At 38.4% G+C, this 15,648-nt stretch overlaps 2 protein-coding genes and 1 pseudogene across 8 annotated transcripts in view; 1 reads left to right on the top strand and 2 right to left on the bottom strand.

The window, feature by feature from the left end:
- relch (RAB11 binding and LisH domain, coiled-coil and HEAT repeat containing) overlaps positions 1–1,426 on the bottom strand; it is a 32,919-nt gene extending 31,493 nt beyond the window's left edge. For 3 of the 7 annotated variants that reach the window (XM_086151368.1, XM_086151365.1, XM_086151363.1), the window contains exon 1: positions 880–1,418. In XM_086151368.1, the coding sequence (XP_086007494.1) occupies positions 880–1,333 (454 nt within the window). In that variant the 5' untranslated portion in view covers positions 1,334–1,418. Of the gene's footprint in view, positions 1–879 lie in introns of all 7 variants that reach the window. The other 4 variants (XM_086151364.1, XM_086151367.1, XM_086151370.1 and 1 more) reach the window with 4 other exon arrangements.
- A 377-nt stretch (positions 1,427–1,803) lies between these two features.
- On the top strand, positions 1,804–15,273 carry pign (phosphatidylinositol glycan anchor biosynthesis, class N). Its single transcript, XM_086151371.1, has 30 exons — positions 1,804–2,030; positions 2,619–2,717; positions 3,356–3,607; positions 3,706–3,827; positions 4,069–4,167; positions 4,341–4,447; positions 6,724–6,848; positions 7,039–7,169; positions 7,289–7,408; positions 7,846–7,886; positions 8,038–8,097; positions 8,300–8,392; positions 8,575–8,630; positions 8,972–9,050; positions 9,196–9,378; positions 9,494–9,633; positions 10,006–10,105; positions 10,272–10,364; positions 11,292–11,383; positions 11,758–11,863; positions 11,949–12,057; positions 12,371–12,473; positions 12,584–12,686; positions 13,495–13,581; positions 13,772–13,827; positions 14,254–14,329; positions 14,486–14,559; positions 14,797–14,839; positions 14,965–15,017; positions 15,136–15,273. Exons 3-30 carry the CDS (start codon positions 3,381–3,383, stop codon positions 15,257–15,259), a joined length of 2,802 nt encoding a protein of 933 aa, XP_086007497.1. The 5' UTR covers positions 1,804–2,030; positions 2,619–2,717; positions 3,356–3,380; the 3' UTR covers positions 15,260–15,273.
- Positions 5,556–6,698, bottom strand: LOC147232085 (uncharacterized; annotated as a pseudogene).
- Positions 15,274–15,648: the final 375 nt, after the last annotated feature.

Consider the following 15,648-nt stretch of genomic DNA (forward strand, 5'->3'; position numbering starts at 1 on the left):
TAACCATTGCTTTGACAATGTGCATTAAAATCTCGTTCACAAGATGTACTGACTGGTTATTCACGTCTACGAATCAAAATGTGCTGCTGTTTATTTTTCTTCTAGATCTTCATGTAAGCAGCCAATGTGCTGCTTTTAAGCCTCTTGGCACAGTGTGGTTTCTGAGCTAGGTGTGAAAAGACCTGATGGGAATGGACAAGAATAGGATTCTCCTTTTTTACAGGAGTAGTCACTCAGTGTCTCCTCAAATACCATGCTCAATGATTGCCACTGTCACTGAAGTGGTAACACCAGCCCAGCTAAGAGCATCATGTATTTAATGTCAAAATTACAATAACATATATTTTACCTTTCATGTTAACGCCATGATTAATAGAATTTCGTGAAAAACGCAATCCTTGTTCGGGTTCAAAAGAAAAGTATTTTCAACATACTGACCCCCTAACGCGGAAGTCTTCAAATGTACTCATACAAAAGTATGTAAATATTGGTTTTGTATTTTTATCTACAATCAAAGCAGACTATTCTCCTGGTTTCTTATCTAATCCTGACTTCTTGACCTGTGGCTTGAGAGAAACAAAAGCACCTATTTGTTCTTTAAGCCTCAATCTTTTCTCGGAAATCCAAATGAGGCACGATGTGACTGCACGTCTGTCATGGCCTCACCTGTGCGTCAGTCACCACCAAATAATAATACTTCTTTCATGTTGGCTGTGGGCCCTGGACCCGTAGGTTGGGTGCAGTGAGCGGCTATCAACCTGCCCACTGGTTTTCAACTCAGAACGTAGGCTAACGTTAGCTAGCTTGTGGGTTCAGTTAGTAAGAAGAAATGTCATACAGTCAGTGGCTGACGAGCTGTCGGTGCTGCCAATTACTCACTCAGTGGTCCTCCGGGTCCAAGACCTTGGTCTTTGGCAGGCGGGGTGCCGCTCTGGCGCTCGAAGTTGCCGGGGTTGGAGAAATAATCCCTTAGCCTCGGGAGCTCTCTGCCAGCTTCCAGTAGTTCGGTGTGAAACTCCAGGGCCGTCAGGATGTACTGGTCACGCAACAGCTGGGCGGCGATGACATCTACTGACACCCGTGTGTCGCCGATACCTGCCATAGCGGGGGTTGCAGCGGCCGACACCGAGATGCCCTCACCGCTGGGGCTCGTCCGGTTGCTAGACAGCAGGAGCGTCGGAGGCTCAGCGTCTGCGGGCGGGGAGAAAGGATTGCCTGGCGGCGGCCCTGGCGCCCCGTCACTTGGGCTTCGTTCTGTGTCAACTGTTTCATTCGGGCGCCGTTCAGCCTCCTCGTCGGAATCGCTGAGATTAAACGGGTTGATCGACGCCATGTTTGCGATAAAAGGTTTTTTTAGCGGTATAAGCTAAGCTAATCAAACCTGCTGCTTCCTGAATGGATGCTAAGCTAGCTGCAGTTTGGGAAGTGGCTTGGGCGGGGGGATACTGCGATGCTGTGATTGGTCGGGTTTTAGAGACGTCCTCCAAAAGACCGCCCAGTCGACGAGATACTAGAAAATGATTGGATAACTGTGATACAGACTGAAAAACCACGAGTACGGCATTTTGACAGCTGGGTAGTCACTATAGCCTAACTCATTATAAACTGTAAAAGTATTTTTTCACCCGAAAATCCACTGTGCTCAAATATAATTATGTATTTAATATTATTTGATAAAAGAAGACTTCGAGAGGCATGCGTTTGCAAAATAAAGGTGACGTCAATGAGCCTTTCAAACTACATTACCCACAATTCAGGCACACAGACAAACGTCAATGGTCCGGTCACAACAAGGAAGTTAATATCTTGTTATAATCTTCTTAAAAAGAGGGCGACTTGTGAATGCAGGCTTTCAGCGATCGGGTATATTTGACTTATAGCAAATAGCCGTAACATGGTCGGTTCCTGAGGTTATCTCCGAACAGATAATGTTAAGTAAATCAACGTTTCTAGTGCGATGGTGTTGCATATAAATGCCCATGCCCATTCATTCATCTGGGAAAGTACTCTGCCGCTGACTCTATATGCAGGTAAGACTTTTCAGGGTGAAAAGTCCATCTAATTTTAAAATCCAAGGCTTAATGAGTGCACTGATTTTATTTCAGGCGCATCGTGCCAGGAGGATTATCCCTGCTGCTTAGTCTTGTGTCTTCGTACACTGGTGCATGCGATTCAGACAATGTTAAAATGCGTTTTCAGGCCATATAATATCTTCAACCTAATCTAGTTACACCGTTCACGCAATACTATTGTCTCTGATTTATGATGTCATTGTTGCAAGCAGTTTACCTGAATATATGGAATTATGCAATTGCAGCCCATTTTGTGTGTTTATAGTCAGATCTACAAATGTGGACAAGAATGTGCAACTAATTCGAAAATGTTTATTGACAATGTATATGGGTGTAATCAAATCTACATGTGCAGTGATATTTGCCTGTGTGTTACGATTTTCCACGGCTACACGAATCTACCAAAACATATATTCACAAATCTCAATTCATATTTAGCTTCTTTTAGACATTCTGGCATGTTATTGTATTTGCACAAATTTTGACAAAACTACACAATCATCCACATCAATCACATCTATCAATCATTTTCTCCTTCATGTGCAGGGATCGGCAACCTTTAATGCCCAAAGAGCCATTTGGATCCAGTTTCCACGGAAAAGAAAACACTGGGAGCCGCAAGTACTTTTGACATCTAAAATAAAGGTACCACTGTATATATTACCTTTACACTTTGTATAAGCAGGTGTGTAGTGTGTTGCTTATGAAATCCACAAAGTACTACAGAGAAAATTAAATTTTATTTATGTAATGAACACATTTTGAACAGTTTGAGCTTTGGGCTTTGAGAGTGTATAGCAGAGCCTTGACCTGAATTTTAAAAATAAATTGGGAAAAAAATCACTGTGTCAGTAAACAATAAAAAATAAATATTTGCAAAATATCTTCATAAATATTTATTTTACCTGTTTAATGGGACTTCTGCTCATGAACTCCTGCGCAGAGCATCTGCAAATGGGGACTATACCAGCTGACGTGTACACCGGCTTCCGTGAGTGCGACGTTTATTTCAAGCGTCGAAAAATAAGAAATAGAATTTTATTTAAATATTTCAAGATCACAAAAATCTTCCAATTTAGAACTAAAATTAATAAAAGGAACTAAAACAAATAAAATACACTTTAATAAATTACTTATCATTTATTTTCCCAAGCCACTCGGTGCTGCAGTGTAATGATGAAAGAGCCGCATGCTGGTTGCCGACCCCTGTTCATGTGTATCCCAACAAGATGAGCTAAAACCATTTAATGCTATCCTTTTTTTTCTCTTGTCTTATAATCCAGACCGTGTGTGATTTTGACATTCAAAATGAGGACAATTACCTTTTTCATGGTGGGATTGACAGTCCATATAGTCTTCTTCCTCTCCATCTTTGACATCTACTTCACATCTCCGCTCGTCCATGGCATGACACCAAAGGCCACGCCTCTGACACCCCCTGCCTCCAGACTGGTGTTAATTGTTGCTGATGGCCTCAGGGCTGACAGTCTTCTTGCCCTGCTTCCAAATGGCTCATCTGTGGCTCCATACATAAGGTTGGAAAACTAACACCTTTGTATGTGGTCATTAGTTGGGCACATTTAACAGTTGGAAACAAAACATTATTTTGACTATTTGTGTCTTCCTGATGCAGGACAGTCATAGAAGAGAGTGGTACCTGGGGCGTGTCCCATACCCGCGTCCCCACTGAGTCTCGTCCTGGTCATGTTGCTCTCATTGCGGGTTTCTATGAAGATGTTAGTGCTGTTGCCAAAGGTAGGTACCTACCCGTGTGGATGCAGGCTTGTGTGATGTATGTATGTATGTATTTATCTATTTATTTTTTTTATAGAAAAATCAAATAGAAAAAGAAATCTCTTAATTATTGAATAGGGACGTTTAGCATTTAAGTGATAGGAATTGTATTATATACAATGCAGTGTGGATGCTAAGTTTCATATCTGTCCATTTGAGACTTGTTTTTTTGGGTTGTTTGTTTTTGTTGGCCCGTGGTCAGGCTGGAAGGAGAACCCTGTCGAGTTTGATTCTGTTTTTAATGAGAGCAGACACACCTGGAGCTGGGGCAGCCCTGATATCCTTCCTATGTTTGCCAGAGGTACACAAGCACACAAATACTCTGACTTACCTTGAGAAAAGGCCTCAGAGACTCCCTATGCCTGAAATAGATATAATACTAAAGAGCACAACCATACATTTTTGTCATATCTGGATAAGAATTTCATAGAATTTAAATTGGCGCCTTCTTTGAATTTAATTCCTTGCTTTCAGGTGCAAGTGGAGACCATGTGTACACCCACACTTATTCAGCAGAGGAGGAAGACTTTGCTTCCACAGATGCATCTGGGCTCGACAGCTGGGTTTTCACCCAAGTCAAAGTATGCTATTTATATATATATATATATATATATATATATATATATATATATATATATATATATATATATATATGTATGTGTGTTTTACCAAAACATCTTACATGTGCTGTCCTTCTGATGGATTGATCCCTTCCCTGATCCTATCCATTCTCGTTACTCGAGAATTTCGTTCAGAGTAAAGAGAACCTCAACATCTTCATCTCTACGACCTTTACCTCTTTTTCCTGTCTTTTCTTTAGTGCCACTGTCTCCATACCATACAACATTGTCAGTCTCATAATTGTCTTGTACACCTTTCCTTTCATTTTGGCTGATATTTTTCTATCACATAGTACATCTGACCCTTTTCTCCACCCTTTTCAACCTGCTTGAACCCGTTTCTTCACCTTTTTTCCACATTCTCCCTTGCTCTGGAATGTTGACCCTAAGTATTTAAAATCCTCCACCTTCTTTATCTCTAGTCTCCTGTAAACTCACCATTCCACTCATGTCCCTCTCATTCACACAAATATATTCTGTCTTGCTGCGACTGACCTTCATTCCTCACCTTTCCAGGGCATACCTCCACCTCCAGATTTTCTTTCGTCTGCACCCTGCTCTCACTACTGATCACAATTTCATCTGCCAACATCATGGTCTATGGAGATTCCTGTCTAACCTCTTCTGTCCATCACCACTGCAAACAAGAAAGGAGCTCAGAGATGATCCCTGATGTAGTCCCACCTTCACATTGAAGTTCTTTGTCCACTTCTCAGTACACATAATCACTGTCTCAAATCTCTTATACATGTCCTTTACCAGTCATACATACTTCTCTGCAACTCCAGACTTCAAGATAAAATACTATAGTTCATCTCTTGGCAACCTGTCATATGCTTGCTCTAAGTCTATAAAAGCTGTAGTTCTCTACCAGCATTCTGAAAGCAGGTACTGCATCTGTAGTACTCTTTCTAGGCATGAAATCTTACTACTGCTCACGAATGCTGACATCAGTCTAGTTTCCACTATCTAGTTTCTGCCATAATTTCAATGTCTGGCTCATTAGCTTTGTCCTTATATAGATGCTGCAAATCTGCACATCTCCTTTTTTCTTAAAAATGGGCATCATCACACCTCTCCATTCATCAGGCATCTTCTCACTTTCTAAGATCCGTTGAATAGTCTAGCCAGAAACTCTACTGCTGCCTCTCCTAGACACTTCCTTACCTCCACAGGTATATCATCAGGACCAATTGCCTGTCCACTCTTCATCCTCTTCAATGCTCTCCTCACTTAACCTTTACTAATCTCTGCTACTTTGTAGTTCTCAAGACTCGTCTCTTCTACCCATCCCTTTCTTTCGTTGTCCTCAATCATCAGCTCGTCAAAGTACTCATTCCATCTTCCCATCACTCTTCTAGCATCTGTCAATACATTTCCCTCTCTATCCTTAATCACCCGGACCTGTTGTACATCCTTTCCAGTTTTATCTCACTGTTTCACCAACCTGTATAGATCATTCTCTCCCTCATTAGTGTCCATCCGAGCATACAGGGCATTGTATGCCCTTTGTTTTGCCTTTGCTACTTCTATCTTTGCCTTACGTTGTATCTCCCTGTACTCCTGTCTGTTCTCTTCAGTCCTCTCAGTATCTCACTTCTTCTTTGCTAACCACTTTCTCTGTATATACTCCTGCACTTCCTCATTCCACCACCAAGTCTCTATATCTACTTTCCTTCCTGATGATACAGCAAGTACTCTCCTACCTGTCTCCCTGGACACATTAGCTGTAGTCATCTGGAGGCTCTCCCAGACCACCCAGAGCCTTTCTCAACTCCTCACTGAAAACCATACAACACTTCCACCCATTTCAGCTTCCACCACTTCGTCTTTGCTCTTCCTTTGTCCTCTTTACCTTTCTTGCTACCAGATTCATTCTTCAAACCACCATCCTGTGCTGTCTAGTTACACTGTCACCGTCAACTACTTGGAAGGTGACATCTTGATATCCTTCAGATTACATCGTCTATACAAGATGTCGTCTACCTGCATGCTCCTACCTTCCCTCTTATGAATAACCCTATGTTGGAAAAAAGTATTCACTACAGCCCTTTCCATTCTTTTTGCATAGTCTTTTTATATGTATTTTATATGTACGTATATATGTATATATATATGTGTGTGTGCGTGCGCATGCACGTGCGTGTGTGTGTGTGTGTGTGTGTGTGTGCAGCCTTTCTCGTATTTCTTCTCCCTTTTTAATAAAACCAACTTTGATATTTTCCTCCCTTTGTTAGTTGTTTTTTCAGTCGGCCAAATCAAATGAAACCCTTAAGGCCAGCCTGCTGGAGGATAAGAATGTTTTCTTCCTACACCTGCTGGGAATCGATACAAACGGACATGCTCACAGACCAATGTCTCAGTGAGTTCTTGTTTTTTGGGAAAATATGTCATACTTCTTGACTCCATATTCTCTGTCATTAATAGATATATCCTGCATAAAACTTAGTTCAGATAATGTCAAAGTATTATAAATGGAAATATTTGCATTCTGCTTGACAAGATTCAATTAACTTCAAATACTTCAATACTCACTGTTTTTTTTTCTTTAGGGAATACATTAACAATATTGGTCTAGTGGACACTGGAGTATCAGAGCTGGTAGCATTGATAGAGGACTTCTTTGGGCACGATGGCAGAACAGCCTATGTATTTACATCTGACCATGGCATGACCAACTGGGGTAATATTTCATTTTATTTTTCAAAAACTCTTATATGTGTGTACTTTTACCACCCATTATTAAATAAAAAAAATATGCATTAGTTCCTGAGTGATATATTTTTCTATGTGTATATGCAGGATCCCATGGTGCGGGCCATCCATCTGAGACTCTCACCCCTTTAGTGGCATGGGGGGCTGGGGTTCTCAAAGCCCAGAGAGTCATAAAACCTCAAGATTACAAGGATGGGTACTTACAAGGTACTCAATCCTTGCAATGTTCAGGGTTGAACAATAGATATATATCTACATTTGTTTTGTCACATAATGAAGAAGTTGTAAAATGTATTACATCATTCAGTACTTTGGGATCACTAATTACCCTTGGAAGACTCAAAAAAAGGAAATTGGTATGGCAAGAAAATAAACTGTAATAGCTAAAAGTTTACCTAATAAATAAATTAGCTGCTACCGAACCTGGATTTCTCTGCTATGACTAAGTAGAGGTATGGAACCAATTAGTTAAAACTCAACAGACAATTTGTAAAAAGAAAAAAAAAGAAAAATGACGTCTTCCAAATGCAAGAGACAGTATAAAAAAACAACCGTTAAATCGGTACTTGAAATTCATTGAATTTGCAGCTGTGCTGCGCTGCAGTTTTCCTTATATCTTTCTGTTTTTGTTTTGGTTTGATAAGATTGGAAGCTGGGGCATATTAGAAGGGTTGACGTCAATCAGGTAAGATCAATTCTATGGACAAATTTAAGCATTCATTTTTGTCAGTTCCTGGACTGTGTACCGTTTGAAACCAGAAGAATGCAAATGATAAAAGACCAAGTTATGAAATGGAAGTCCAACAATTGTTTTCATTTGTGCTTGTATTCTGCAGGCTGACATTGCTCCGCTCATGGCATCTCTTATTGGTGTACCCATCCCTGTCAACTCTGTTGTAAGTTGAGTGATCAGTTACAGTGTAAAAATAACTACAAAATTATTTATTTCATTTTAAAGTTGCCAGTGTATTGTTTAGTTACCAAACTTTAAAGTCACAACTCTGCATTGCATAGTTGTAAAAAATGTTTTCAAACATGTTCATTGCATACTAGTATTTTTATGTAATCGAGGCTATGTATGAATTTATGTTTCCTCAGGGGGTGTTACCTCTTCTTTACCTGAATAACAGTGATCAGTTCAAGGCACTGAGCATGTACACCAATGCAGTTCAAATATTGGAGCAGTTCAAGGTTTGACAATATGCCATTACTTACAGAATACTTGTTGAACTGGTGCTCATATTTTGATTTCTATATCAGAAACTTTTGTCATATAACTTCAGATCAAGTCATTTTATTCAAGTTGCATTCGCTGGCACTTGGTTTGTGATCACAATAGACAATTAGGGTTAATCTCGATGATATTTCTTTAGGTGAAAATGACCCAGAAAAAGGAGACAACATTATCTTTCCTCTTCACTCCATACCAGTAAGTGTCGTAATCAACCTAATTGTTTTTTTTAACATGTGAGTTGTTACCTTTATTACTTTGATTGGCCTGTTTCTGAAAAACATAATGTAATGGGATCATCTTATTTTTCACTTCTTGTCAAGATCTTTGCGATACAATTCACTAAAGGCAATGACTGTATACTACTGACTGAGAACAGAGCTCAGGAAACATAATAATTCAGTGTTTTGTTGTTCAGCAATCCATGCATCATTTGTATGAGATTTGATTTTGTACAGGTAAATGTCACCAGCCATTTTTAGTCATTATAGGTTACATCCCAGTCAACTAACTCTATACCTTTATCTCCTTTTTGTCAGACAACTCATGGAGTCCCAACAACTAGAATTCCTGCAAAAAGTCCAAATACTAATGCAGCTGGAGAAGTATGATGATGCTGTGAGTTTTGATAGTGAGGCTTGTAAAGTTTGTCGACATTTTCAGCCTTTTTTGAGTAAAATATATAAATGCTTAATGGCAAACTCTTTGAATTTTTGATTTGTGTAAATTACAACCTTATCTCTCCCAATGTCTGTCCGTCTAGATCTCTCTTTGTCAGACTCTGATAACTCGTGCTCTGGAGGGCCTGGTTTACTATCACACATATGACAGGTTTTTCCTGGGTTGCAGTGTAGTGCTTGGATTTATAGGCTGGATTTCATATGTTGTCCTAGTAATTCTGAAGACTCATGCCAGCCTCAACCTTCACCCCAATCTCATCAAACAGGTGAGGGTATTTTGCTGCATTTTATGCATTCTTTGCATATTACGAGTCCTTCATTTTCAACAAAAGTTGATTTTTCTGCTAAACTACATTTTTGCTTTCACTTCTCTTTGTGCAGAATCCTAGGGATACTCTGTTGAAGCTTTCTATTTGTGTCACATTGGTGATCACCATTTTTCTGCTTATTCAGAAGAGTCCTATTACATACTATATTTACTGCCTGTTGCCGGTACCTATATGGTACTCTGTGCTGAAAGAGTGAGTATTACATGAAGGAAAATGTTGGATAGATTATTACATGTAATTATAGACACAATCACACTGGAAGTTACAAACTAATAAATATGTATGGTCCCTCTGTTTTTTCTGAGAAGGAGATGGGGCATCATCACTTAAAAGTAAATATCAAAACATATCAATGGAGATCAGAGCATCCAATTAATATGGCTGTTTTTAGTTGATCTCATGTATCTCTTCATGGTTGTCTGTCTCATGCCTATTGAAATGCAAATTTGATTATTTGAAGTGATGTTCTCTCAACCTCATTTACGAAGGCAGAATTCACCTTTTTAGACACTTTTCTGTCTTTCATCCCAGCCAACATTAAAAGCATGAATTATCCTCTTTCAGGTCTGGAACTCTTTTAAATTTGATTCGCACAGCACCTTCTCTGCCACTGTGGAAATGCTTTTGTTATTTTGTGCTGGTTGCATTTGGGATTGAGCTCCTGGTAAGCATTTTTACATTTGAAATTCTATAAATTTAGTCCTACTTTGTAAGCAGACTGTTGTCAGTCTTTACGTGATCCTCACAAATAGCTTTGCTTAGATTTTTCTCTGCATGTGCAATGGTATTGATATTTTCTGTGCACGGCACATCTCCAATGCTGCCCTCAGGTGGTGAGCTTCTTCCAACGCGCCATGCTGACATTGGGCTTGGCAGTCTTGTCTCTCTGGCCAATGGCTTCTAGACTGTTTGGCAAGGCAATGGTAAAGATAACAGACAGTATCTGTCACCATGTACCAGGACTTGGCACAATACTTGGTTTTTAGCATTTTTTGTGAGCTTTTAATTACCTTTTAGCACAATTATGTTTATGAGGGAGTGGTCTAAGTGAAGCCAGGTTCCTTATTAATTAATTTTTACCGAAAAAGAATCAAGAATGCTCAGTGAAGAAGAACTTAATTATTCCAGTTCTGGCATTTTAGTTACCAACTGTAATAAATAGGAGACCTACTTGGTTGAAGTATATCAGCTTGTCAAGGGTACCCTTTTCAAAGTCAATGCCTATTTTCTTATTTGGATAATGGGTGCAATAGAAGAGGAAACACTGTAAAATTATTCCCAGTCTGATGAGTTTCTTAAAAGACAGGAATTAAATGTCTTATTACTTAATATTGTAAAAGCATGAAAATGTCTTCCAGAGGATTTAGTGCAGCAAATTCAGTTAAACCTTTAGAATAACTTGTAAAATTACTAGTCAGCAAAATATATTTTGTATACTAATTTGTTGTATTGTAATTTGTATTGGGAAAGTATATTTTGGTTTTGTTTGAGTAATAAAATGCTAGAGTTCCTCAACTCACTGTCACAGTAAGATTCAGTCAAATTACAGAGTCAAAACATGTCTTTTTACAATACTTGTACCATTTCCCTATCTTTATAATTTTTTCAGATTCTCTAATGACATTTTTCTTCACACAAGATTGAATCCTGAGAGATAAAAATGAATTTAAGTAACTTGTTGAGAAAATATGGCAACTGAAAAATTACAACCTATTCCTATGGGATTTTGAACTACAATTTGAGTGCAGTTTTTGCTATACATTTTGCATCTGCAGTTTGTTACACACAAGGTTTATTATGAGAGGTATTCAAATACTGTGTCTAACCATATGATCTTCATCCCCGACGAGTTCCGCTCATTGAGCTGGTTTCTCGGCTGTCTGTGTCTAGCGGCGTTCCCCTTGATGCCTGTGGTGGGAAGGGAACCTGCCATACATCTGGTGTGAGTACTTCCTTCCCCATTTTTTTCCACAGATCAAAAGGTTTCTTGTAATGTTTCATTCAAAACCCAATGAATTAAGAAGTTAATGTAAATGACAGACGTAGTCAACGACTTTCAATAATTGTTTTAAATAAAAAAGAAAGAGGTTTTCATATCCTGAGACCCATTTACTAAGAAAGCAATAGAATGTACATATTATTTGTATCTGTAAGAGTATGTATTGCCTATTCCCAGATGCTCCCGAACTACGATAGTTCAAAATTTAAAAAAGATTTGATCTATGATGGCCCAGGCGCAAAATATAAAAACTACATCTATGCACTTACAAATGCATATGTGTATAATAATTTGACATTTAACGTTTACCTGTTTAGGGTCTTTGCAGGTCTGCTATGTCTGTTCACTTCTGCCTGTTACCTCTGGTCATCACAACACCGGACACCATTGCACCGGGGTGATGGTCAGCAGTTTATTGCCCAGGTAACTCGACAAAATGCCCTGTCATACACAAAATTGTATTAGTGTTACTACATTTCAGCAAATGATTCAGGATCAAATTCAACAGATGCTCCATGTAGCAGTGTGTGCATACATGCCATCACTCACACACTCCAGCCTGCTGCGAAAACAAGGCCTGCCGCTTATCAATCAGATAGTCAGCTGGACCACATTGGGTAGGTGTGTGCATGCGTGTGTGTGTGTGTGTGTGTGTTTATGTGAGTGTGATCTGAGTAAGTAACAACTGTATTGTGTATGTGTGCAAGTGCACGTGTGCATGTAAATTATACAAATTGCCCAGACCTTGATCAAGTTCAACAATTTGGGGGGGGAGTTGCAAACAGAATATATCAAAATGTTCCTTTAAAATGTGCTATTCTTCATTTAGTTTTTAATTTTACAAAAGAATTTGGTTGACCAAACCTTGCAGAAAAAATCCCATCCAGTTGTTAAGTCAGGAAACTGTCCCTGTCTCTTGTCTTTTCTCAGCGTCCTCCCTGCTGGTTCCGTTGTTGAGCTCAACACGTCTTTTCCATCGACTTCTCAGCATATCCCTCTCTCTCACAGCCACGTACCTACTGCTCAGTACTGGGTATCACAAGCGCAGATTGCTTATGTCTCATGGAGTTTTATTTCTAAGGCTTCAGCATGTTTTATCGCAGTATAATTAAATACTTGATGTTTGTGCATCCTCCTGCGCAGGTCAGAGGCCTTGTTCCCCCCTGTTTTGTCATGGTTGATGTTTGTGTGGATCAACATGGAACAGGAGGCTATGATCGCTCAAGGTGTCTCTACAAGGCAAGAGGTAGATGTTCTTTGTCTGTAGCTGTTGCTTTTCTGTAATTTTGGTGCATAATTTCCATTTTTATTGTTTTTTTTGAGTGCATAAATATAGATCAGAGATTTTTATAGAGTTGGGATCTATCTACAGTATATTGAAACTTGCACAAGGTATGATTTGAAACAATGAACTGAAAAAGAATTTAATTTTCATGCCGCTTGCTAAAATCCATCCAAGATTGCAGAATTAACTTCTCTAAGTCATTTGTTACTTACACAGTGTTTCCTTTTGGGCTTCATAGCTCATAGTCTGGTCTGCAATACCTGAATTTCGGATTCATTGGCAAAGTGGGATGATAGCCATCATTCTAGTGGGACTGTAGGTTCTACTCATATGTCAGACCAGCTGATTTAATTAGTAATAGGCATATAATTTCCAAATTGTCGAATGAATGGTTCCTTTTACAGTTAATTTTCATTCCTTTAAAACAGCTTTTAATATTACTATGAATTTAAATTTTAGGTGTAAATGTAGGTACTGTATGTAAAAGTTTTGAATGTATGGCTTTGCCCTACTCTTAACTGTTCATATATAACATCATAAATAATATTCTATATGTTTATATAAATAATATAAACATAGTCTAGTCCTTGACATATGTATACATTTCTTGTATATATCATTTTTTCTGAACTTATTTTTGGTTTACAGAATTTTTTTTGTTAAACCAACAGGGGCATTTTTCCTTTGAGTGCTGCTGACCTCAGTATGACCTCATCATTATCATTTTTTCCAGACTAAATATGAATTATTGTGAATATGTATTTTTCAGCTCTGCTCTGTTGATTTCTCCGAAAACATTGATATCACCAAGATCCGACAGCTGAAGCTCGATGACATCAGGAGATCTTACTTTTTTGTATCCTTGTTATTCTATTCAACTGACATCAATCGATGCAAAGAGCATAACGTTTGGCGGACCTATGCCAAAGCTGCAACAACTAAGATGATCTGTTTTGATATGCCAAGATAAAATAAACACCTTTACATATGCAGATGATATTTTTTAGTAAAATCTTTAGATATTCTCTTAACACTATTTTTTTCAGGTATTTTTTATTATAACAGCATTCTTTGGCACAGGGAACATAGCATCTATTAACAGGTATGTATATCTCCGAGTGTATTTTGTCTGGTAAGAGTTAGGGTCTGTGTGTGTGTGTATGTATGTGTGTGTGCGTGTGTGTGTGTCTGAGTAAGTAGCAACTGTATCTTGTATGAGTCTAAATAGAGTGTCATTTAAATTAAGGAAGAAAATGGGGATGTATGAAAATAGCCCTGACTCACATTGTCGTCAATTATTTACACTGAGCAGGCGTACAAGTATGTTTTGTGTAGCATGTGTGTGTTTACTGTATGAAAGAAAATTTAGATATTCCATTATCTCACATGTCAATCAACGCTGTACAACAAAATAATCAAGTTTATCCAGACATTCATGCACCAATGTGTCTGAGATTGATTGAAATTTTGAATGAGTACAGATTTGTATCTCCTATTACTTCCTGCTCTTCTTTCTCCCTTTGTTTAGTTTTGATCCAGCATCTGTATATTGCTTCCTCACTGTTTTCAATCCCTTCATAATGGGGGGCTTGATGATGTGGAAGGTACTCAATTTTAAATAGTTCCCTACTTATTTTTGGTTGTATAGGACTTAACGGCAAACATGTTAATTTCTTTACTTTTTTTGTTTGTTTTGTTTTAGCAGTTTTATCTGCACATTACACTTTTGTGGACTGATATCTTATCCTATGTTATTTCAGGTTATTATTCCATTCATAATTGTGATGTGTGCTTTTGAGACCATTCAAGTTGCAACACAGCTGTCATCAAGAAGGTACTCCCTGTTTTGAGTATTTTAAGATTCTACACCATCACACCCTATTTGTGATGGGAACCATTGCCCATAGAAAAAAAAAAAACTATTCATCAGTTTATAGTGTGGAACAAAACGCTTGCAGCAATATTAAAAAATCCTAATTTGATAAAGCTTTGCTTTTCAAACAACATTGGTCTAATCAACAAATCTTGTTGTAGATGTGCTGATTTTAATTGCCCTTGTATTTCTTTGCAGTTTATTCCTAATTGTCCTCGTCATCTCTGACCTGATGGCTTTGGTGAGACATCTGCTATCAGTTTGCGTTATCTTAAAGCACTATCTTTTTTCTTTAGATTATTTATTTTACATCAAGATCAGCAGTGACATCGACATGGTTCTTATTTGCCCCTTTTCCCATTTCAGCACTTTTTCTTCCTGGTCCAGGACTATGGCAGTTGGTTGGACATTGGAACAAGGTAGCTCAATGGTCTTGTTAACTTTGGCTAAGTAATGTTGTTGCTGTCTGTTTTATTTGTCTATTTATTTATTAATTTTATTTTATTTCCCAAACTGCCTTTTGATTGTCTCCTGCAGCATCAGCCACTATGTAATAGTGATGTCAATGACAATCTTCCTCATGGTTCTCAGCGTTCTAACCCATATCCTCACATCACGAAGACTCATTCTCTGGAAAAGACCCAAGTTGCACTTCCCCTAGAACTTCCCACTGCATAGTGCACTGCTCATTTTACTGTGAAATTATTAGATTAGATTTCATAATATTGAACCTGTTTCCTTATGTGAATTGTTGCATGTACTGTGCACATATTTTACAATTCTTGCATATGCTGAAACTTTAAACTGATGTGGATTTTATCCGCTGCTGGAAATATAACTACCAGTACACGGTTCAGTGCACGGTAGTGATATGTCCTCATCATAAACCTAACACTCTGATACAGTTAGACATTTTAAAAGCCGTTCGAAACTTTTACAAAGCACTTTTTGCAGTGTATTTTGTAAAACAGTATCGGAACTCCAGGGATGGGCGTTGTTTCTTTTTAATTAATCATTTGACACAGAATTCTTGGAATTTTAAATTCAAAC

The sequence above is a fragment of the Fistularia commersonii genome, chromosome 8 (assembly GCF_037954325.1).
Source record: "Fistularia commersonii isolate RoL2024-O1a breed Wild chromosome 8, RoL_Fcom_v1.0, whole genome shotgun sequence".
In the NCBI taxonomy this organism is placed as follows: Eukaryota; Metazoa; Chordata; class Actinopteri; order Syngnathiformes; family Fistulariidae; genus Fistularia; species Fistularia commersonii.

What these genes read in the sequence shown, in the direction of transcription:
- pign (XM_086151371.1), top strand. Translation starts at nt 3,381, where the DNA reads ATGAGGACAATTACCTTTTTCATGGTGGGATTGACAGTCCATATAGTC. An exon ending in AAATATTGGAGCAGTTCAAG is followed by an intron (nt 8,393 to 8,574) that starts GTTTGACAATAT and finishes ATATTTCTTTAG; the next exon opens with GTGAAAATGACCCAGAAAAA. An exon ending in GTCAGCAGTTTATTGCCCAG is followed by an intron (nt 11,864 to 11,948) that starts GTAACTCGACAA and finishes CAAATTCAACAG; the next exon opens with ATGCTCCATGTAGCAGTGTG.